A 24,835-nucleotide genomic window follows, 5' to 3' on the forward strand; every position below is an offset into this window, starting at 1 on the left:
ACTAACACTAAGACCAGGGGGTCCCGAAGAAACATGCTCTATTTTTTGGTTCAGGAAGTATCAGACCTTGGGTCTCAAGCTAATTGAAGCACCCCTCGAAACGTAGGAAAATCCACTCTGTCATATTTATAAGGCGAATCAAAACAAACACAAACATTGACAGATTCTATAAGGCGAATGGGGTACGCTTATAGATTAGTTTCGTGTTGATTGTTGCTATACTGCCGTTATACGCATAAGAGTCCCACGGTGCATAAGGATTGCATAGAACATGGGACATGGCATTATGCGTATAACGGCAGTATATTACTGTTAAGACTCCGTCATCAGCAAAGATCGCGAAACCTTTGACAGCTTAAGCATCAGCACGCACGCCGTTGTAGTTCCAGAGCGTTAGACCAACAATGGAGCCTTGAAGAACCCCTGCCGTAATCCAAGCGTAATCTAGCATAAGTGTAAACAGCCCATAAAGAGTTCTTCTGGCTGCTATGGGACAGTTTGTATCGAGGATGCTGAGTGCCTAGTTTCACAATTATTATGAGGGTCGTCTGTTATTTGGCTCCAGTTTCCTCTTCATAGGTGTGTCACATGCCTCCCCTTGTTGTCCTTGTTGTCCCCTAAAACTTTGCTACAATTGGGACTCAATGTTTTTGGTTGGTTGTGTGTCAAAGTATGTGTTCTATTGTAGCTCCAGTGACCAATCTTCCTGATTCAGAAATAAATTATTATCAAATGTGGAGCGTATTTAATGTTTGGAATTTGCATAATTGAATCATATTCAATTTACTTTTGTAGCCTTTTAATGTAAGATCATCTTACCATCTAATTTACCCGCAGGTTTCCGCCGAAAACAACGTCACGACCATCCACTTAGACGCCAGCGGTAACATGACCACGGCTCATCAGCAAACAACTCCGCGGGGTAGTCTTTCCAGTTCTTGGTTTATCGTCAGTGGTCCTAGCGCTTTCGAGGTCTACCGAAAACCACCGCAGCAGCACCACTCGCGTGGATCCCAGTCCCCGCCACAACCGCCTCCACCGTTGGTGGCATCACGGAGTGTCGAATCGTCCTCGCTGGATTACGAGAAGCGCATTTCGGCCCTCAGTGATAATCTACGACAGGTGCGATTTAAAAATGCCGAAGTTGCCAATGGTCCGGATGTGTTGAAACATCTCAAAGAACAGAATCTGCTACTTCTGCGGATATGCGGCGACCTAAGTGAGGAGCTATTGCAGATACAGCAGAAGCGCGAAGATATACGGATAAAGATAGAACTACAGGAACAGAATCTAGGAGCTAGTGGGGCAACTGTTGGCAGCGGGGGTCCACAAGTTGCAGGCAGCAATGTTGGACCTTCTATACATCTAGTATGAGATCATCATCGTTGATAATTGTTCGTAGGTAAGCCGAATGTGAACCATTGGTGTAATTATTGTAATTGATTGTACTGTTGAGAGACACAAATTTTTATTTGATGCTGGATGCTGTTTCCTGAAGAAAAAAAAATCAATCGCTTCGTAGCAAATGAACTGCGTACCCATACAACTCGAGTAAGGCAGAATTTTTTTAATCATTGTTAGAAAAAACATACAATTGTAAAAAAGGATAATAACGAAAATTTTAAAATCGACTCACAGAGAAAGATTTTGCAACAAATAACGTAACGAAGTGGGCTATAAGCAAAGTTATAAAGTCATTCGTATTGGATAGGAGGTGAGCTAAAGCAGAACACGTGTTATGTGTGCGTAACTGAACGGGGACTCATAGACAATGTGTTTTATTGCGTGGAAATATTTGTTTTATATCTGATTATATTTAAGAACGAAGATATATATTACATTTTATGAGTATAAATATGAAAGTATAATATGTTCGAAGAAATCTTACAAAACTTGTACGCTCGATCCTACGCATTTGTCTGATGTAAACAATTGGTTGATCTATTTGTACGATATAGAATATATAAATACAAAAAGCTAGCAACTCATTGTTGCAGGGAAAACCTTGTCGCCACTTGTGAGCTTTTCAGCATTTCTAATTTCCTTCGTTCAAATGATAAAAAGCTGTTCCAGAATGTTGGTAAGTATTGTTAGGTCTCATACTAAGTGAGTTTTAATGTTGTCTGCAAAGTATAGAGAAATTGTTATGCAATTCGCAGCTGCATAACCTAATTTCCGTATGTCACCAGTTTTCCAAGATACACACATTAATGCACTAATTCTACGATCTAACATCAACATTGATACAACGCTGTCCACCTTACTTTGAGTTTAGTTTAGTTTGTAGATGGTGCTGATGGGCTTGATAAAGCTGTTTGTTGAGCCGCTTATACTGTTTGTTAACGAGGTTGTACTTCCTCTTGGATGTATCCGTTCGAAATTTACAAAATGTCTTCAAGGCAGCTCGTTTGGATGACTTCAGTCGCTTGAGTCGGTGGTTGGTCCAAGGAGGGTTACTAGATATGGGTGGAGTTGTCATGGGTACAAACTGGTCGATCGCATACACGACAATATTCGAGAAAATTGAAGAGGCAGCATTCGCGTCACGATCTCGGTTCATCGTCCCAGCTGATGTTTTCGAAAAAGGTTGCCATTCCCTCGAAGTCAGTCCTACGGTAGTCATACGATACGCTGTCCACGGTAACCTGAAAAGTGCAAGCCTGATAGAAGTGTAATGATAACTGCAGAGGTGAATGATGTCTACAACGTTTAACTAGTGGTTCGGGTGCCTCTTGAACCGAGCAATTAGAGGCGAGTTCACGGCTAAGGAAACATAGATCAAGCAGTCTATGATTTTAATTGGAGATCCCGTTCCGTTGTAGATTAGCAGTATTGTAGCAATCTAGGAGATATGCTACTAGAGGTGTAATGTATGAGCCATTAAAGCGAGGATGAAAGAACCCTGTTTCACTCGATGACCAGTTGACTGAAGCAAGATTGAAATTACCAATAACAAGGAAAGCGCATTCATCTTGGATACAACCCAAAAAAGTGAATCAGGTGGATGAAGTAACTGAGTGTTAAAAGTAGAACGAACTGCTAGCAAGACACCACCGCCGGAAGCTTTGGGGCTAGGAGCTCGAGAACTATCAGTGCGGTAGACCGTAAAATCCGAACTAACTATTTGCTTTGAAAGTGTGTTGTTGTTCAACAAAGTTTCGGTGAAGGTGTACATATCGTAACAAGCATTCGAGCAGGCCAATTTGTACTAAGCTACAGTTGTATTCATGCCTCCAACGTTTGGGTAATACATCAATATTTCAGCTCCCTGAATTATGGATGCGTTACGGTTGTCATTTGAGTCATCATGGTGGGGAAAGACTGAAATTGTCGAGGGACTATGTACGGATGTGTAGTGATCATTTCCCGCTTCGGCAGGACATATACTGTTCGTGCAATTACCTGAGAAACCAAGCTCAGCGACTTGAGCATTGCAATCAGAGTCATCCTGGTGAGAATCGGCTGAAACTGCGAAAGGACTTTTAACGGTAGTGTAGTGATCATTTCCTGCTTCGGCAGGACATATACAATTTGCTCAGTAGCTGATTGCTACTTCCGAAGACGAGGCTCGAATGGGGCAACGCTGACAAAACTGGGCCAGAATCCATTTTTGGTAACGGTGTTAGTGAAAATTGGGTTATCCAAAACTAGTACTATGAAGGATACAAAGCTCAAAGGAGTAATTAAGAAACACACAAATAATACAGTGTTAAACCAGACACTGCTTAACATAGTCTATTTACTTAAATGTTATATATGTTGCACGATATTAGGGGCGTATCACTGGCGTCTTCGGCTAGATATACCAGTTACCTGGCTGAGAGCTGGTGTTCTACCAGACCGCAGACCTGATGATCAAACACAGAGACTGCCTGGACAGTCCATATACCTAACAAAGAATCCCGTATACGGTGCATGTCTGATCAGCGAACCCGATTTTAACGGAGCCGGAGATCTTCGAGAACTGACAGAGATCTGATAGGCAGCAGATGATACCAGGGGTGATGGACGTTTGGTCAGCAAACCCGGTTAAAACGCAGTCACAGATGTTCGAAAACTGGAACCATGTGTTACACAAACATTAGGGGCAAGACATATAGCAGTCTACCTGACAGGGAGCAGGTGTTGTACAAGACCTCATACATTGTGATGAAACCCAGAGACGTTGAATGTCGGGACAGACCGTAGACCTAACAGAGAATCAAACAATATATTTTAATAAAATACATTTTAATTAATTAAAAAATCTCAAAACAATATATCTCTGAGATATTTTGAGGAATTAAAGTCTATTTGATGTAAACTTGGAATAATTGATAACATTTTGCGTTCACTTGCGCATTTATTATTATTATTATTTTCCTTGATTTGTTTTTCGTCGATCTTGTTTTCCGTGCTGACCACCAATGCTACCGCGCCTGGAACCTACCTATCGACCCACCAACTCATGAACCGGGGACCAACTGCTTTACTTCCCTTCCGAAGGAAGGCTAGACCAGAGATTTTATGCCTCAAAACATCCCGGCGGCGCCAACTGGGATTGAATCCAGGCCTGCTGGGGTGAGAGGCAATCACGCTTATTACCACTACACCACTGCCACTACACCACTACCACTACACCACCGGCGCTATACGCATTTTTTTAGAAAATGATTCAGAAAATAATGTATTTTTTTTTCAGATTGTATGTGATCTATATTTTCAGTATTCTAAAAATAATAGCAGTGATCTGGAAAGATTGGATTGATCAGTACAGATTAAGGAGAAATTATGAAAGTATTCTTTTGAACGATTATTCAGACTATAATACTAAACATGTGAATTTCAGATAAATTTTATAAAACTTCGTGTATCTCAGTTGATTGAAGATATACAGTTTTTATGTCTTGGGCGTTTTTTATAAAATTCTACGTTCTACAACTTTGCCGAAGACAGGAAACCTTTACTTTGTGAAACGTTTTTTTGTATCGCTGTGCCATCTTTGCGGCCGAAATTTGAACTATTTTTAAATACCAAATTGTAGTTCTAATTAATCCAAGAAACTTCACTGAAGACGTCAATTGGATTCAACCCAGAGCGATATTATTTTTTCCTGCTCGATTTGTTTTGTTCCCTTTGTTCGGGACCAAACACCACTGCAACCAGTAATTTGATCTATTGTAGTATATCCTGTGTCCTTAGTTTAGTGCATGTCATATTACTCCATCACTATTGAGAAATGACGAAGTATTCGATTTTTTTTACAGTGGTCATTATTGCATTTATCGCAAGGATCCGACCATCCGACTCTAATTTAAAGGTCCCGCTATTTATGCCCTTCGGAGTGTTGAAACACCCTCAAAAGGCGCAACCCTTTGTCAAAATTAAATTCCTTAGCAACAAAATTAAGGAATGACACCGATAATGACCATGCATCAGAACCCTAGTCTTAAGCACTTCAAACTAGACAACAATGAATAGAACATTAGGGATCATATAGATAAATTAACTAACTTATTTTTTCCTTATTTCATGATCATCCTTGGTGGACAGAGCCGTGTCTTTTCACTATCAACAAGGCATAAAAAGTAACAAGGACTAAGATGTGTTCCTTTGATTACAGAAAAATCCTGTTCCCCTTGTTCGAAGTAGTGAGCACTAGGAATCGGTGGTAGATCTAACATCCCACAACGTATCACAAAAAGTTGTTCTAACGGGTGTTCAATAAAAAATAAAAAAAAATTCAGTCATATACCTAGTAAAAAAAATTGTTTCAACGAATTCAGTATTTTTTATTAAAAACAATGTTTATTCTTCAAAAAAACGCCAATGAATATTGGAGAAGGGGCCCTGGTCAGCCGTACGACGCAACTTAGTCGCGATGCTCTCACAAGAGCGCTGGACGGCACTGAAATCATTCTCATTTTTTATTGAAAACCCGTTACCCACGTTACTTTACTGCTAGATTTAATTCCAGGCTCACTGTGCCGTGGAATCGGTTGACTTGCACCCTCAGTGGGAATAGATTTCTTTGAAGATGATACACAATGATAACTAGCTTTTTTGTTATTGTTATTGTAATTACTCAGCTCACACCCTGGTCGACTATCGCCCGCCCATCTGCACTTAAGCTAGGTATGAACCTACGGAAATTTTGGTCGTGACCTATGCTAGACCGTATAGCATAACGACTTTCTTCCACCAGCAGGCCTAATGCTCCCGTAGGCAGTCCCACTAGCTTCAGATTTATAGGGGATAGTAAGAGAATAATAGAATAGAGAAGAGCGATGGAGTATTTGTTGTTTTTCTGAAAAGCAAAGAACAAAAACAGCACACCGACTTGTTGTGCTGCATGAGCTATGTCCGCTTTCATTCCCGCTCCTGCGGGTTACGTCCCTCTTCACGTGCTCACTCACTCAAGTATCCTGGGAACCTCCAGAGGTGCAGAGGGCCAACATGAGAAACCTCCATTCCGAGCGGTTGCTTGACCTGGGCCCAGGTCAAATTCCTATTGGCTTGCTTGATTTCCTTGTTGGGGTTTTGCTGCCATAAGCCCCTGTGCCTTTGTTGTGACGTACTGATGAATTTGATTCACATGCTCCACACGCTTGCCTGCAGTGATATTGTCGGTTGTATATTATTTTTATTTTTATATTGTTTTTCGGCTGCCAGTTCGCTGCTAGCAACAATTTCCATTGGGGATCATTTGATACGTTTGGGTTTCCTGCACATACGACTTTTTCCTAGATACAAGCTTCGTCCAGTATACATTGGCTGTCTCTAACCGGCATGATCCTTTCTGTCTGCTTCCTCTTGCCGGTCCTATTGAACTTCTGGTCGTGTTACCATTTGACCTCAGGCAGTTAATATTAGTACATGATAGGAAGAAAGAAAGAAATAGAACAAGTTAAGTGTGAGCCGCATGCATTGGTTACTTATTTGGGTCATGGTGTTGTGTTCCCTATTTATATGCCTCTATTTCGCTCTCAGATCGCAACGTTTACCTCACCCCCTTCCCTCACACTATTATGGTCGGAAAAGAGAACCCATATTCAGAAATCTCTCGCGAACTGCGATGCAGAAGGTATTAATAGCAACCTAATCTGGAACTGGTCTAAGACATATAACCCAGTGAGTATTGACACATCACAATGTTGTGATGGAGCACGGACGTGAGATTTACTAGAGTATTAAATGCAAAATGCAAATGCAAAATCAAACTTGACAAAACATCGTCAATCCCCTTTTTCTTGGGCAGGGCCTGACGATGTGAATCTGATTTTGATCAGTGAACGGGCCCCATATGGTATATTTTCTCACTATGAACCTGTCATTTCTGAACTATTTAATAAATGGAAACCATAACGCTCCCCCTAAGCGGGCCCTCCGCATTCTATCTCTGTCTTATCTCAAATGCCAATGGTTTGATTGTATCAATATATAAATTGGAAATGAAGTTCAATCAAATAAACCCATACCCCACTCACTTGGCCAGGCTTCAGAATCGTCCAGTGGGCAGTGCAAGTTCCCTTTCTTTCAAATTCACCCCAAATTTTATATTTTACCCCTTTGAGTGTTGATTAATCACAATGAAACATTGTGACAGAGCACGGACTTGAGGTTACTAGAGTATTAAATAATCTAGGTCCTATTTAGGATTATATCTGAAAAATCCAAATTTGGCCAATGCCCACCAATGATAACTAGCTTTTTGAAACTAAATTCATTTAGCGTATGTAGTCCTGAAATTGCTTCAGAAATCGGAGGCGTGTCGTCCGCATGTGCAACCTGTTCATGGAAATCGTATGTATGCAATTTTTTTTATTGGTTTACTAAACCATTAAAATTAATGAAAGATAGGAAAACACAGCGTGTTCGCCTAAGTGAATAAACCAATAAGCCAAAAAACTTATTTTTTTCCTTGCTTTGTTGTCCGTCGATCTTGTTTCCCGTGCTGAGCACCAATGCTACCGACGCCAGGGAGGCGCTCCCACACCTGGACCCTACCCTACCAATCGACTCATAGACCGGGGGGACCAACGGCTTTACTTTCCTTCCGAAGGAAGGCGTGATCAAAGATGTTATGCCTCAGAACAACCCTGCGGCGCGGACTGGGATTGAACCCAGGCCTGCTGGGGTGAGAGGTGATCACGCTTACCACTACACCACCGGCGCCGCTCGAAAAACTTAGTTGCCGTTGCTTAAATTTCCGATGTTGTAATTCGCCTAAAGGTAGTCTTTATAGCTTTACTAACCATCCAAAAAAAAAACACATAAATTTCTGATATTACAATTCGCCTAAAGGTATACTCATTCATCGGCGAGCTATTCTGCAGCCAACAGAAAGAAGAGAGGTATAGATCGTTTTCTTATTTCAAGCTGAACAATGCATTAGGTCCTAAGTAACATTGACAGATTATCTCCGTCAACTTTCTCTTTGCATCCTCACGGCCATCTTAAAACATAACCAGCTATTTTCAGCACACAAATCGATGAAAAAAGCAATTATCTACCTTCTAATACGATAAAAACGACAAGAAGCGGTTCTGTACATAAGTTATTAACGAAAGAGAAAGTCGATGTGGAGAATCGAGCAATGTTACTTAGGTCCTAATGAAATGTTCAGCTTGATTTACGTTCGCCCATTTACAGAAACCTATGGGCAGCGTTGCCAAAAGCTTTCATTTCTATTCAGTCCTATACAGTCCATACAGTCCTGTTCACATCGACTGATGCTGACTGGTTGCGGTACAAGCACATATCGTCGATAATAGACAATTGTTGTGTATCAGAGAACGCTTGCGCAAAAAGACTAGGGTCGGGAACGGATTCGAAACTTAAATGACATTAGCCAAATACATCCGTAGACCATAGGTCCACCGTTGTATAAAGTTTGTTTTTTTTTTTGTATTTAATGTCTGTTGGAAATATTCAATTTTGTTAAGCATACACCATTTTATAACCATTATTTTTTATAATTTATTTTAATTGTGGGAACCCCCCCCCCCCCCCTCCCACTGCACAACGTGCTAAGACTTAAAAATATGTACATTTAATTTTAGTTTTCATCATGCAGCGGCGATACAACTCAATATTTATCTTCCGTGGTGTAATTAAATTTTAGTATATTGCAGTATGTCTCGAAACTACATCATCACAAATTATTTATGTTAATTATATTTTCTTGCATTCACCCTACGCTTTAGAAAAAGCACTTTATTTATTTGACTTTATTTACCGCCTTTTTTCTAAACATGGAACTTGTAGAACATGTATAACTTTTAGTCACGAGACACCTCTGCTTGAAATGTGATTTATTAGTTTCTATAGCAGCTATGCAAGAGATCCGCTACTTTCACAGTGCTAACTGGACCAGATCCGTTGTTGAATCATGGAACCGAGATGGAAGGTGAATAGCTGCATACATAGACCTATTCTGCGCGGCGTGTGAGGTGAGGTGACTCACTATCACTAGTGAAGTGACAATTGTCACCTCGGGTGAGGTGACTCTCCATTTGATTTGCATGGAGACTCACCTCACCCGAGGTGACAATTGTCACCTCACCATCACTTCACTGTCACCTCAACTCACACGCCGCGCAGAATAGGCCTAACAATACCACCGGAATTCGAACATGTAATAAAAAAGATAGGTAACTAAAAAGGATTGCACAATTGTGTCTGGTCAATTGTGAAGCACATACTGAAGAAAAACGGGTGGAACAGCAATTGACCTGAAGGATTTCAAGCGGAAATGGAATTTGGCAGCCAAACAAGTGGGAACAGGACTGGTGCAAAACGTGTACGAAGAAAAGTTCGAGCAATGGCCTATGGTAAGAAGAAATACTGAAACAATGGTCTTACAATATGCATAATATTCCTACAAAACAGACACCATGAAGAGGCAATTTACGTTTACGTGGTACTTGCCTTCTGGAGCAGGTTGGAAGACCCACTCTCTACATCCATGTCGGTGAGATCTAGGGCTTCCAACGTACTTTGCCCGATGTGAAAAGAGAATCCAGTGTTTGAAGACTAATTGATGGATGACCTGGATTAGTGCAGTTTGATGCTTTAGTTTTTTTTTCTAATCAAATTTTTGATTTTATGACAATAAGATTGTCCGTAAGGGCGTCAAAGCCAAGAAGAAGATGCAGATTGTTCACTTCCAGGGTTGCTTACACTCACTTGCTATATTTTTTTTCGGAATTCTAAAATTATTAAATGTTATTATGATGTTTTGTGCTTGTAAGTTAAAAGAAGAGGTTGTAAAGTATGTGTTTGACACATGAAACTTGTCAATATCGCTTTCAGAGTGTCACAATCAGCGGTTTTATGATTCGTGAGCGTTCACTCTGAGTGAGCGCTCGCCAGTCGTAAAATCGCTGATTGTGACTATCTGAAAGCGAATTTGGCAGGTCTTATGTGTCACACACTTGCCTTTCAACCTCTTCTTGTATCTAACAAGTACAAAATATTATTATAACATCTAATGATTCCGATATTCCGAAAATCATTTTTTATAGCAAATGAGTGGAAGCAAGTCTGTTCACTTCTATGAGTTATGAAGTTATGAATCGAAATCTTTCGAATTATATCACATTCGACCAAAGAGGTAAGTTGTATTCCATTTCTCCTACTTGTCAAATAAAATGAGGTTTCAAAGATATTATGTGCAAATTTTACTTCTCCACTAACCAAATAATGATCAAAATATCTGCCTTGCTTCCACGAAAATGTTGAAAAGTTCACTTGTAGCGATATATTTCCAGACGTACTGTGCCGTTTATTTTCTATTTGTTGGATGCAGAGAGTTTAGAACGGTATCGCTAGAGATGGTTGTTTAATGTGCACGATGGAAAACACACAACAGAGATACTTATTTTTATAAAGATGTATAAACTATTTAAACCTATTTTTAAAAAACCTAAAGCTACCCACTTTCTGAAACAAAACCGAGAAACTGCTGAGGTACAGTGCAAATCAAGTGTTACATTTCTGGAATGAACGAGCAAGTCTCTAGTTCTAAAACGAACAATAAACATACCCAATCAAGATAAGTAAAATCACGTCGTTGTCACGCTAAAGGAACGTGCACCTTAGAAGTGCAAACTGTCAAATCTCAATCAATCCTGAGGAAATATACATTTACACACACATCCATACACACATCAGCGCGTACTATTTAGCGATTAAAATACTTCCCAAGCTTCTAACATTGTTGACAAATCTGGAAGCAAACACGTTCGGATTTTCCGAAATCTACTGGAATCGGAACGTCTACAGTTTGGTAAACGACTGAAACACACACACACACACACAGCCGATAGAATTTGTATGAAAATACCATCATCGCAAAAAATGGTGAGATGAGTGTAGCATTCTCTGTTCCCATACAAAAAGGTCAGAAATTAAATAGTAAAACACGTGCAAAACTATTGACATAAAAAGCTATTTTATTATTTGGAAAGAAACACCTTTGCCAAAATCCAAGATAAGTCGGTAGGGGAAAAAGGGGTTATATTTATAAAAGGAATAATGTATAATTGAAGAATTTAAATAGAAAATGTTGAAAATTGCCCCGAATGTACATTTTGAGCTAGTCTAACATTTTTCAAATATACGCACTAGAGAAAAGTAATTCTTTAGTCTAAAATTAAATGGATAGTTCAAGTAGGCTTCAAACATTAAGCCTACAACAGATTTTTAGTAAAAATCAACTTATTTTAAGCAGGTGGCCACTGCCCCACTTTCCCCTACGTACCTACATACCTCCATTCACCGACTGTGGATATCTGATGAGTACTATACGATTACACAGCATTGTTCGAATGATTGACGACTAATACAAGTCTTATCTTGTGCATAATAGCGATTTATAAGATTAAGTATTAACGCTACTCATGGATTTCATTGAATGCTCTCAAATATTTGCCTTTTGGTGAAGCAAACAGCCGAATCTAGCTTTTTATTAGTAGTGTTACAAGAGTACGCTGCGAAGTAACCAGCTAATTCTGATCAGTGTTCAGCGTTGGAGCAAAAGCGCTCATAGTTCGAGCCGTCATACTTTGTAAACTGTGAATCTGTATTAGAGTTTCGCTTGACGACAATAGTGCGGTGTATCGGTTCCAATACGTCACGTAAGTTGCAGGTATACTTTCTTGCAGTGGGTCGATGCGAAAGGTAAGGTTAGGACTGGATGTTGTACAAGAATACAGTGATGGAATGAAGAAATTTGATTACTCATTGGTTACGAAAAATCATTAGACTTTAACCTCAGCCCAGTCCAGTTTGCATTTACAGGTCTAACTTCGTGTTCTTCAATCTGTGAATCGCGCGTAGTGAAGCATGATGCATTTAGAAATGAAACAACGACAATTGCGTGTACATTAGGGTTTGTATGGAGAATCACAACCCCTTGCACCCCACTGCTTTTTTGATCTGTTTTGAGGTCCCCAACAATTTTATTTCGATAGGACGAATTTACATCCATTCATCGGCCTAAAATGGTGACTGTGGGCAAATATGATATCCATGTTCCAAAAATATCATGTGATAATGGTGAATTGTTTAACTTCTTTCGTGCCCAATTGTTAACAAAATGATAAAGCTTAGATCAGCGATCAGCGAAAAATGTAACACTTTTGTTGATTGAGACCCACATTGAGACATTCCATTGACTCGCTACCCACCAATATTGATCTTGTGTAGCCAATGTGACCTTAACAAATTCAAAATGGCTTCAAAACACACAAAAAACCTTCACATTGCATTATTGCCTGAAACCCAAAAACAGAATGGGATTCTAAAGACTTTAATACTCCAAGATAGCCATAAAACTCCGAACACTTTGTATTTCATGAACGATCGATCAGCCTTCTCGAGTCAACGAAAACAACCGAAGCTTAGACCTCTGTTTTAGAAGCGCTCAGGCCACCGTCTCTCCACTAGTAAAGCAAGTTCAAGTTCATCTTCACCCTTCCTTGGTAGTTACGGTTGCGGTGCTGTCTAGCGTATACTGGCAGAGCATCATCGATCCTGACAGCGTTGAAAATGCTGCGCTAAACTTTTCACATGTCCGGAAGGATTTGAGGTTTGGGTTTAATTACTTTTGTAAACAAACAAGTCAATAGCCGATTTCTCGTGAATAAAAGCTCAATATCGTTAACAAACTGTACCAAAGGATAGCGGAATCCTACGGAATCCTTATTTTATAGGAGTTAGTATATTTTACTGGGTTTAAAAAAAAAATCGGTACCAATTCAAATGACCGGTATCAGTAAGCAATCAAGTAAATCGACAAATTTTATTTACTATCGTTAAATGGGGTTAACAGAACTAAGGCTGAACAAGTGTTTCAAACAAGGTCAATCTGATTTTCCTCAAGTACAAAATATAGAACTTTTGGAGTTTTGGGAACAACTTTGCTGAAGACCGGATGTCACTCCGAGTTAACCCCGAAAAGTTATTAGCATTTCAAATGAACACCCTTACTTTTGGTAAGGACCTATCGCGCTTGTGTGGTTTTGTTTTTACCAACAGGCATAAGAATAGCAATGTTTGCATGGGTATAACTTTTTTCTTGTTTACCATGAAGTTGGCTGAAATTTCCACAGTGAGTAGAAAAATGTGTGAAATTATGCTCTACTGAAAATTGGAACAGATGGGCCAAGTGGCTCCGGTTTTATTTCTAGTTTCCGAGAGGCCATCGGTGGGGGAGAAGGTACCAGTCGTCTACACTCAAAAGAATCTTCACGTCAATGCTACAATACTTTTTACGTAAAACTGAGTTTAGACAGGACAAGTCAATTGATCAAGTCAGTTGAATTCAACTGACTTGAACGCGAATTGAACGTGTAAACCATGCCATTCAACTGACTTGATCAACTCACTTGAATTGAAAAAGTTGAACCAGGTTCAACTTTTCAAGCCAATTGAATTCAACTGAGTTGATCAAAGGACTTGCCTAGTCTAAACCCAGAGTTACGTGATTCTCATATAGATGAGTGCACGGATGGATTTTAGTTCACTTACTCGACAAAAAGTGACACAAGGGTCACATGAATAATAAATAATGAATGAATGAATAATTCTTATTTAGAAAATTTTTGGCCGTAGGCTACTTCATCTCCGTCAGATATATATAAATAACATAAATATACAAATATATAAATAATCATCTGATATTAAACCCAGTTTAATCATGGCTGTGGGCGACCCCGGCGTAGTGGTTAACATCCATACCTCTCACGCCAAAGTCACGAGTTCAAATCTCACCCCCGGACAAGTCACGAATGACCCAAGAGTGTTAAAGTGACTATAGAAAAAAAAAATAATCATGGCTTATTAAATTGAATGTTATCTTGTTTGAATACATTTGAATCATTTTTGATTCTATTTTTTTTCTTGATTTGTTTTCCGTCGATCGTGTTTTCCGTGCTGAGCACCAATGCTACCGACGCCAGGGAGGCAGCTCCCACACCTGGACCCTACCTATCGACCCATCAATTCATGAACCGGGGACAAACGGCTTTACTTCCCTTCCGAAGGAAGGCGTGATTAGAGATGTTATGCCTCAGAACATCCCGGCGGCGCCGACTGGGATTGAACCCAGGCCTGCTGGGGTGAGAGGTAATCACGCTTACCGCTACACCACCGACGCCACTGATTCTATTTTATTAATGTTTGATTGAATTTTAATATTAATATCTAAAAGAATAAAATTTAATACTGCAAGGATGAATTTTTATAACAAGTGATTATTTCGAATTTAATCATGCATGACTATTGCCGAAGTAATTATGGCTCGGGCTCAATAAGGTGAAGCGGCAATTTTCATACTTTTTAAGCTGTTTTGATTTCACTTATTATTGAGTGTAGGATACACCCAGCCGTTGTTACTGGCTAAAATTCAATATTGGTACCAGTACCAGGTGTGCTCTGTTGATCTTTTTGGGGCTGCATGAAGTACGTAGACAGGTTGTGGGGATTGGCCCATACAAATTTAAAAAAATTGAATATGGACAAATGTCTACGCAGGAGAAGGGGGGGGGGGGGGTTCGAGAATCCCAAAAAACTGTCTACGTAGTTAATGAACAGCTCCCTAGATGTTTTGTTTGCTGAAGTAAAATCAAGAAAGTACGTGATGGTAGTAAAATCTGGAGCTCTCAATTGATAGCAATCGGTGCACTTCGGTGATTGGTGCTCGATTGCGAAACAGAAACCGACGTTAAATAAAGGATGGAGGAAAATCGATCTTTTGAACCACCCTAGAATATATGCCCGTGGAGAAAGTAATTTTACCCTATATATGCTAGATGAAAAAAAAAGTTTCTTATGCAAGGTGGAGGGGCATCGAATGAATAATCTGAATGAACTCAAATTGAAATAAAAATTCTTATCATTCAATTAAATTCAATCAAAATTTTCCATACTATATCTACAGTTATTGATTGCAGGATTGGAAAGGTGTAGTTCGCACAGACGGGAAACGTCTATCAACAAGCATATCTTAAGTGGATTGTGGTGATACTATTCATACGGTGACAATGTGTAGCAAATGTTCGAACAGAGCCAAGCGGCGATGGTCATTAGGAATTTCAGTCCTGATTTGTGTGATAGCGATTGCACTCGGTGTCGCTTGGTCATTGGTCGTCCCGGGTGAGATAGAAAAGCAATTCGTGTTGCAACCTGGAACGCAGATTTACGATACTTGGATCGATCCACCGATCGATAGCTATCTGGAGCTGTACCTGTGGAACTGGACCAATACGGAGGATTATCTTAGCGAAGACTATAAACCTCGGCTCGAGCAGCTGGGACCGTACACGTTCCGAGAGGAAAAAGAACGTGTTGGGCTAGAATGGAACGACGATTACACGCTTACCTTCTACCAGAAGCGCATCTGGCACTATGAGCCACAACTGTCTAATGGAGATTTGGAGAATGATAAGGTTGTGACCATCAATCCTATTTTGCTGGTAAGAACATAGTGTTAAGATCCCCTCATCAACATACTCAAGTATTTCCACTTTAATTAATTCCACGTAAAATTGATCACTATTGATGTCCCTGCTTTTGATAAGGTTGTTTGCCCTGAACTTGCCCTGAGCTAAGTATGTGAAGTGTTTTCAAGCTGAAGCATGTTTAAATTTCACTTGAACTTTGAAAAACATTTGAGATCTCGGACTTGAAATCTTAATTCTGATACTAAAAAAATGTTACGATATCAGAGCGTACACAATCTTGAAGTAACTAAACCTAAAAAAAAAACATTTTTTTTTAAATTTATTCTTTTGATGAATTTATTTAATTTGATCGACTATAGGTATTATTAAACTCGGATCTAAAGCTTTTGCAAATTAAAATTCATTATACAGTGCGATGCATTCGTTTAGTCGCACCAACATATTGCTATATTTCTCTTTGAATTTAAATCCAAATCGCTTCGGCTTTTCCTTATTTTATTTCTCTCTACAAGCTCAAACACGTAACATAGTTTCTTCAAAAATAGTTCTTCTTAAAAAGTTCGAATCATAACAAAAGTAAATAAACAAGGGATTGCATTCGTTTAACAGCACTGTTGAAAAAGTAAAAGAAATTCATTTTTTTCATGAACTTGTTTAGTACTTGGTAGCTCCTCATTTGTTCTCAATGATTTCGAAGATTGACTTGGGCATTGAGGTAACAAGATTCTGGATTGTTTGTGCGTCGATTTGCTCCCAGCATTCCCTTATGCACGCTTTGAGGTCCTTCGCGGTGTTGAACTAACAATCAATTCGAAACTAACGATTTTAAATTGGCTCACTACTTGACTAGCCTATTGGTCCCAAAAAAAAATCGATTAACGGATCCCATTCTAGTATAAATTCCAGTACTAAACTATGTTTGTTTTGATTAGCTATGAAAGTTTCACAGATAAAATGAGGGGTTAGTGGATTTTCCTATGTTTCCACCCCTCGAAACATAGGAAAATCCACTAACTCCTCATTTTATCTGTGATTATCGATTAGCTTGGGACCGAAGAAAGTACCAGAGCTGAGCCAAAAAGTTGAGCTCGTTTCTTCGGGACCTTCTGGTCTTAGAGTTACCTCTATGGTTGAACCACAAACGAAGTTACAGACGACTAACTGGCGAAGAAATCCATTAAAATAATGTGGTTCACTGTAATAGAATTTTCTTGGAAGCTTGTGCCATCATCCACCAGATGGGTTAGTTTTTTTGTTTTGATTTGAACAAAGTTTATTTTGTGTACAATGATTCTTTGACAGTGTGCAAAGAGTGCGTATCATTTTGTAATTTTTGTATGCATTTCAGTTTTGAGTAGAGTGAATGAGATAGAACCAAAACATTCTAGTACATTTGGTGAAAATGCTAGTTCAATCTAATAGTAGTGTTGCCATGTGGTACAATCCAGTAGTAGTGGTGTTGCCATGTGGTACAAATTGCAATAGCAGGTTAGTCACCAAAGTTTTCGAGCCGCTCCGTCTGTCACTTCGTTTGTGGTTGAACTGCGTTCATTTGCGTAAACCTGTGATATCATTATTCCCAAAAGGTTCTCGATAGGTTTACAATTCAGACAACAAGCTGACCATTCAAAAACGGTGATTTTATTTGTCTAAAAGCATGCCTTTGGTTAGCGTGATACATGGATTGAGGCATTATCATGCTGAAAATAGCCAAATCGTTAGTGGTTGAGTTCATTCTCATGGATATCCAGTAAATAGGAAGCTTAGCATCGTAGAAAAATGCACCGTTTCTCCTGCAAAATTTCTCTTGGATCGAATGGCCTCTTTATCCCTTAAATCGTGCCAATAATGGCTATTGCAATCAGGACCATTCAATTTAAACTTTTTCTCATCAGAAAAACTTACGTGGTTCCATTCGTTAGTCCACTGCATGCGGTTCTGTGCAAATTTCAATCGATTGACTTTATGCTGGGATGTAAGTTTCCGTTTTGTCCATTTTATGTGTGAAGACGCATTGATTACGCAACTAACAGTACTTTTGTGCACTGGAAGATCGAGTTTGGTAATAATCTGGCGGCAATTCAATTGACCAAATTTGTCCTTTTTGTCTGGCTGTCAATTTCGGATTCCCCTAGGTACCTACGGTGAATCCATATTCCTTCGGATTTTTTAGATAAGTCCGATCAACCTTTTCTGATCTGTTGATCTTCCGAGCAATCCCACGATTAGATCGACCAGAATCTGCCAGAACCCGGATTTGGTCCTTTTCGATATCGTCAAATCGTTTTATCCATCCCATGCCTGAAAAAATTAAAAAATCAATGACATGTACCTACTGCAAAAATAACAAAGAGGAGACTTACTTCAATGTAGATGTAGTACAAACTTTTGCGAGATATGAAGCAAACATCTACTGCGTCTAAACGTTTGCAACGCGCCGAAAGCAGAAAACATGTCAAAATTAAATCTACTTCCTACTGACAATGGTAGAAGCTGTCGCAAAGAGTTTTTAAAGATGGTTGAGCATCTCACTACCACGTGCATACGTAATGAGATGTTTTACACTGAAAAAAAAAGCGTACGGCTATATTTTTGAAGTGCGGCTAAACAAATGCATCGCACTGTATTAGCCCATGTAGATTGAACATAACCTAATACACTTATTTCCATTGTTTTTCTTCTAGACCGTTGGGTTCACTTTGGTTGATAATCCTCTACTGCGGTTTCTGGATGCTTTGATCAGTATGAATCCACAGATCGTCGAAAATCCATTCTATAATGTTCGAGTGAAAGAGATACTATTCGACGGATATGACGATTACTTCCTCTCATCACTGTTGGAAATTATAGACGAGGTTCCGGAATTGCAAGACATGTTCGATTTGCCCCCATACGACAAATTTGGATGGTTCTACGGTCGAAACGAGAGCAAGACGTATGATGGAAACTTCACAATCGGAACAGGGGTCGATGGCTTAGAGAACATGGGTGTCATGAAGCTGTGGAATGGTGTTAACCAGACGGATTTCTACAGAGATGAATGTGGAAAAGTTTATGGATCTACTGGTGAATTGTGGCCTCCGTTTCAGGAAGGTAGACAACCGAATGTTACGGTTTTCTCATCTGACATTTGCAGCGCTATGAGTTTGGAGTTTGACGGTGAATTCAGTCTACTTGGAGTGGATGGCTTCAAGTGGACAGGAAATGACCATGTATTTGACAATGGGAATAAATACGCCGAAACCAAGTGTCAATGCACTGCTCCCGAAGAAAAGTGCCCAATGTTGAAGCCGGGAACCTTAGATGTTTCACGTTGTAAAATGGGAGCTCCGGCGACCGTTTCTTATCCACACTTCTATTTGTCTGATGAATCGTATCTGAATGCCGTGGAGGGCATGAATCCGAGCAAAAAGGAGCACGAGTTTGTGTTTGCCTTGGAGCCTCATACCGGTATCCCCCTTCAGGTGAAGGCTCAACTACAGGTCAACCTTCAAGTGCAGTCATACGGATTATCGTGAGTTTGAATATTTTATGACATAGTAAGTCTACGAGTGCACCGATGGATTTGAGTTCAAGCACTGATGAAAATTTTGCAGGAGAGTGGGCCAATGTTAACAAAGTAAAAGTACATAGACAAGTGTACCCAGTAATTTGAGCTCAAAAACATTTGACAATAGAGCAGGGCACTAAACTACTAAACTAAACTAAAAGCTCATTATTCTTTATTCATGACACTATACACATGACATATACACTAAATAGTTCATGTTTAGTAAACATTTTCCCGCTCTCTTGTCAAATTTTCATCAGTGTATGAACTCAAATTCGTCACTGCACTCGTCTATGTGAAGCTATTAACGATTTGTATTCACAGCGTACTGAAAGGTATACCCGAGGTGATGCTTCCAGTCTTATGGTTCCGACAAACGGCGGAAGTCACAGAGGACCTTGCCAGTGATTTGAAGGTAAGAAAAAAATTCATGCACAATTTACTACTAAATGGTAATTTGTATAATTTGGAAACATTTTTTTTTTTTTAGTTGTTACTCAGCCTACCAAACATTGGAATCTACGTTGCCATAGGCATCGGCGTTGTTGGAATAGTATGTTTTGCGATATCCCTTTACTTTTCTCTGAAAGTCTGGAAATAAACAGCACGTGCTTTTTTAATTCTCGTTTTATAGTAGGGGAAATACTCCTATTATTGCCGTACGCCTCACTTACTTTTCACCCATCCACGTATCACGAACGGATGTATCATTCACTTACCCACACACTCATATTCCCATTCTTACACTTTCCCTTTGCCATGATCAGGCGATCCAAAAGAAAACTAAGTAGATAAGCGTTAGACCTTGTACAGGCATACAAAGTATGCTGTTGTACGACGGGGACGACTCTATCTACGATGCAGAAAATATTGTGTTTTGCTGTGGCTAGCTGCGCGTACGCTGAGTAGATAGCAAGAAGATTTATCACAATTTTGAAGATTTCCTGCAAAAAAAATGATGCGCGATGCATGTAGATGCGAGAAATGAAAGAAGATTTTTCGAAGATTTATTCGCTAGTGTGAGATTTTTTGAGCATCTAGAATCAAGATTTAGATGTGTCGCCTCCCTCGTGTTGTACAACCAACCGGTGGAAACTAACGATTTTAAATTGGCTCACTATTGGTCCCATGCAAATCTTTTAACGTACCCTATTCTAGTAAGAATTCTAGTACTACACAATGTTTGTTTTGATTCGCTATGAAAGTTTGACAGATAAGATGAGGGGTTCGTGGATTTTCCTATGTTTCGAGGGGTGCAACGATTAGCTTGGGACCGAAGAGAGTACCAGAGCTGAGCCAAAAAGTTGAGCATGTTTCTTCGGGACCTTCTGGTCTTATAGTTACCACTATGGTACTACCATAGAGGTAACTCTAAGACCAGAAGCTCCCGAAGAAACGTGCTCAACTTTTTGGCTTTGTATGTCTGTCGATGGTATTAAGGAAAAACTTTCGCCGCCTTTCACGTTTATAGGGTCGAGGAACTAAGACAATTTATTTATTACAAAATAAATATTTCGCATTTCACACCAAACTGGACAAATAAACGTGTTTTCACTTAATAAAAAGTGTGATAAAAGTTTCGCGTCAAATCGTCTTGATGACTTAGGTGCACTTATTCCTTATGATGCAGCAATAAGTGATTCGAAGACACCAAAACGATTTGACGGAAACGGGTACTTTTATTACACTTTTACGTTCTTTAGGAAAATCATAGTGGAACGTATTTCACTATTAAAGTAACACCAACAATCAATACGAAACTAACGATTTTAAATTGGCTCACCACTTTAGTAGCCTATTGGTCCCAAGCAAACGATTAACGTATCCTATTCTAGTTGAAATTCTATTACTACACTATGTTTGTTTTGATTCGCTATGAAAGTTTGACAGATAACATCAGGGGTGTGTGGATTCATGCAGAACATGCAGGGGTGAGTGAAATAGCTTGGGACTGCTTGGGACCGTTGTTCTGGTACTGAGTGAGCCAAAAATAATAATGATTTTCTTCGGGACCCAGTGGTCTTAGAGTTACCTCTATGATAATAGGGGCCTGATTCTCCTGCCGATAAGCTACTTTCCATACTGAACCAGAGTAGGGATGAAGATTTGTCTACGATGAATGATAACCTTAACTAACTCTTGTTTAAGCTAAATACAAAGCTGGCAGTGGATAGTGCCTAAAAAGTAGTGACTTTAGTGGCCAAATAGTTCAAAAAAGTTACTTAAGGTTACCAAAAAAGTGACCGAAAATTGCGAAAAAGTTACTCGCGTGCTGTCGGGTTGATTTCAACCAAGGTTGCAGATACTCATTTCAGCTAAAACATTTTTTTTAAATTATGAAATAATTAGATGCTATGATCATATTTTGAATTGGAGCTTGAGCTTGAGCTTGATTGACCGCCCACGGTTGCTACTCTGTTACTGCCAGATCAGCTGTAAGTACACAGAGAACCAATAGACGATGCTTGGGACTAGCAATCATCCTCAATGTGTAAAAACTGGTGATCTTAAATTAGGCAATACCAGCACCGGCCGCGCCCGAACACAGGTCAAGAAAGGAATGGGAAGGATTGTGTTGACATGACACTCGCTTTGATGGAAGCCGAGAACACCTCTGCACTTCCACGAGGAATCACTGGGATGTTGGATAAGAGGGTTGGGTTTGCAGCAGGGTTTGTTTTGGTAAACGATAAGCTGAATTGATGTCTAAACGATCATATAACGCGAAGGAGCTTGGGATTAAACCCACGGTCTTCTGCTCAGTAAGCAAAAACGTTTGCCACTAGGCAGACGAGCACCTTTTTAATCACCGAGGTGCTGTTATTACCATGTAGTCATATTAATAAATAAAACGATTGACGAATCTTGAATGTGGATGGGCCTGAAATTAGACTCATGATGATCTGCTCAGTAAGCAAAAACGGTTGCTCTAAGGCCACCGAGCCCCTCATATCACATAATACCGTTGCTCAAATCTGTGTATCCATTCAAACCCGGAACCAACGACAACAACGAGTTTCGCAAAATATACGATACACAAGCGATTTTACCATAAATCTCTTTGATATGTAAGGACCTGGGACCGCGTTTTTCTGCTCAGTAAGCAGGCCACTGTAACCGACGATCTTTCAAATCCGAAAACTAAAAACTACGAAAAAGTACTTGGGCCTTCATTAAGTTCCACTTTCACGCGACGTTCAATGACAGGGTCCTATCCAGGATTACATCTGAAAAATCCAAATCTGGCCAACGCCCACCCTAAACCTAAACCTGTTCTAATCCACCTGAAATGACTAACGAATGGAAGACTTTGACTACCCAGCCATGCAATAGTCTCATTCCGTGCCTTATGGCAACTTGATGATTCTATTGCGCTCATCTTTTGGCACCACCCAGGGGAGACTTGGTCCTGTACCCAATGCTTAACTTATCTCCATTCCACTCAGCTACTCGCAATTTCTTGTGATATAGTGGGCGGAATATTATTATATGAGACAATTCAATGCAGACATCTTTCCAACTTTGGCAGATCGACAGGTAATCGGTGAGTTACCACGATAGTTGCTATTCAACAACTCGACAACGTCCCATCGTCAGCGCCTGCTATGAGAATTTCCCATTGCAGACGCCAACGAAATGACGTCATCGAGCTATCGATCAACTACCCTGGTTATCGCCTGGTACCTTATAGCACGATGCTAGGAGGCGAACCGGAAGAATCGATGAGCTAACTCTCCCCCGCTATGATCATATTTTGAATTGGTAAGATAAAAGAAGAGGTTGCAAAGAATGTGTTAACCTGTTTATTTCACTTCATGAGAGTCACAATCAGCGATTTTTCACACACTCACTCAGCGATCAGCAAATCGCTGATTGTGACTCATGGAAAGCAAAATTTACAGGTATCATGTTTCAAACGCATACTTTGTAACCTCTTCTTGTAAGTTACAAGTAAAACATGTCATCAACCATCTTTTGGATTTATTATTCCGAAAAACATTATTTTAACTGAAATGAGTCTTTGCAACCTTGATTTCAACTTGCAGAACACGGCGGCTCTTTTAAAAGCGCTTTTTCATGCTGGAAAATCTCCCCTCAGTTTTGGATCATCTTAAAAAGTTACAGACCGCCCAGAAAAAGTATAACGTCATGCTTATTTCATAGCTTTCAGCACAGCAATCTCCATAAATGCTCAGTGGCTTGTATCGAGATTTCGGACTTAAAGCTTAAAGTTGCTGGATTAATAAATCATGGTCTCTAATTCAAACTGGAATTAAAATCATGCATTGCGAAAAAGAACACAGAAAAAAAGGTCTCAATTTAAATGGAACCTACCTTGAATAATTTTATATTCTTGATTTTTTTTTTCATGATTCCGGGCAAAAAAAAATTGGTGTTTTAGAAAACTCAATAAAACATAGATTGAATTCTATAAATTTAATATTCAGCATGTAGAAAAATTTGCAAAACCTCAGAAAAAAATCCTATACCCTGGATATTTGTACGTCAAATTTTCAAATCTGATCTAATCAAGATTCTACACCTAGAAATTGTTCAAGAACCCACACTCAAACAAAAATTTACAGAATAAATCTTAAGATTCCGGAGCTTAAATAAAACAAAAATATCCTGACTCAACACAAATTTTCATAATTGAACCAAATAACATTTCAGATCCTACTTAGGGATTTGAAAAAAAAATGCAAGAAATTATTTTTTTTTTTCAAATTCCGTTGTTGTCTAAATTAAGATTTGGAAGCTTAAACATTCTTAAGATTCCTATTTTTAATTGTTGACTTTGCAAAAAGAATAAATCGAGGTCCTGAAACATCGAAAACTTGCTAAGATCCCTGACTTGAAAAAAGTTTGAAATTTAAAAACTAGGTAGAACTGAGCAGTTCCACACCAAATGTCTAATCGATCAGACTCCGATTTGCATTAAACGTTGTTGGTTATGGGAAATCATTCACATTGGTGCTAAAATTCGGTCATTTTGAATCTTGAACTTTTTTTTTTCAAAATGCCGAATTCGGTATTCTCTAAAAATCGCAGCAAGAAATCGTCACTTATTATCAAAATGACTCTGAGATATATTTTAAGGGAAAACTAATGTCTTTATAAGTAGAGAAAATATAGATGTGTAGAACATCCAAAAAAGTGTTGGAAGCAATTTAATATGTTTTTGTTTGAATCACATAAATCAATTCGATGCTAATTTTGGAAAACAGCAAAAAACCGAACCGAGTATGTGGTTGCTCAACAAATTAATATGTTGAACCCTAATTTAAGGAGGTCTCTCTCATTCAACTTTTATGATATTTGTAAGAGAGCTGCATTA

The 24,835-nt window shown here is 39.3% G+C and overlaps 2 protein-coding genes across 2 annotated transcripts in view; both read left to right on the plus strand.

Annotated features, from left to right (window-relative positions):
* Window positions 1-6,243, plus strand: part of Reps (RALBP1 associated Eps domain containing) — a 41,845-nt gene extending 35,602 nt beyond the window's left edge. The window contains exon 6 of the mRNA XM_065237522.1: window positions 838-6,243. Coding sequence (XP_065093594.1) covers window positions 838-1,374 — 537 coding nt within the window. The 3' untranslated portion in view covers window positions 1,375-6,243. The remainder of the gene's footprint in view (window positions 1-837) is intronic.
* Window positions 6,244-11,999: 5,756 nt separating this feature from the next.
* On the plus strand, window positions 12,000-20,099 carry LOC135714226 (protein croquemort-like). The gene is made up of 5 exons (XM_065237556.1): window positions 12,000-12,119; window positions 15,438-15,959; window positions 18,632-19,461; window positions 19,822-19,912; window positions 19,988-20,099. The coding sequence occupies exons 2-5, from the start codon at window positions 15,528-15,530 to the stop codon at window positions 20,096-20,098; spliced, it is 1,464 nt and encodes a 487-aa protein (XP_065093628.1). The 5' UTR covers window positions 12,000-12,119; window positions 15,438-15,527; the 3' UTR covers window position 20,099.
* The last annotated feature ends 4,736 nt before the right edge of the window (window positions 20,100-24,835 follow it).

Source organism: Ochlerotatus camptorhynchus, unplaced genomic scaffold (genome assembly GCF_037179485.1).
Source record: "Ochlerotatus camptorhynchus isolate MF236.1 unplaced genomic scaffold, CSIRO-AGI_Acam_v1.1 ptg000043l, whole genome shotgun sequence".
NCBI classification, from domain to species: domain Eukaryota; kingdom Metazoa; phylum Arthropoda; class Insecta; order Diptera; family Culicidae; genus Ochlerotatus; species Ochlerotatus camptorhynchus.

Excerpts from the sequence above, each read along its gene's own strand:
- LOC135714226 (XM_065237556.1), top strand. The coding sequence starts at position 15,528 with ATGTGTAGCAAATGTTCGAACAGAGCCAAGCGGCGATGGTCATTAGGA. Across the intron at positions 15,960-18,631 it reads CCATCAATCCTATTTTGCTG|ACCGTTGGGTTCACTTTGGT; the intron begins GTAAGAACATAG and ends TTTTTCTTCTAG. Across the intron at positions 19,913-19,987 it reads ACCTTGCCAGTGATTTGAAG|TTGTTACTCAGCCTACCAAA; the intron begins GTAAGAAAAAAA and ends TTTTTTTTTTAG.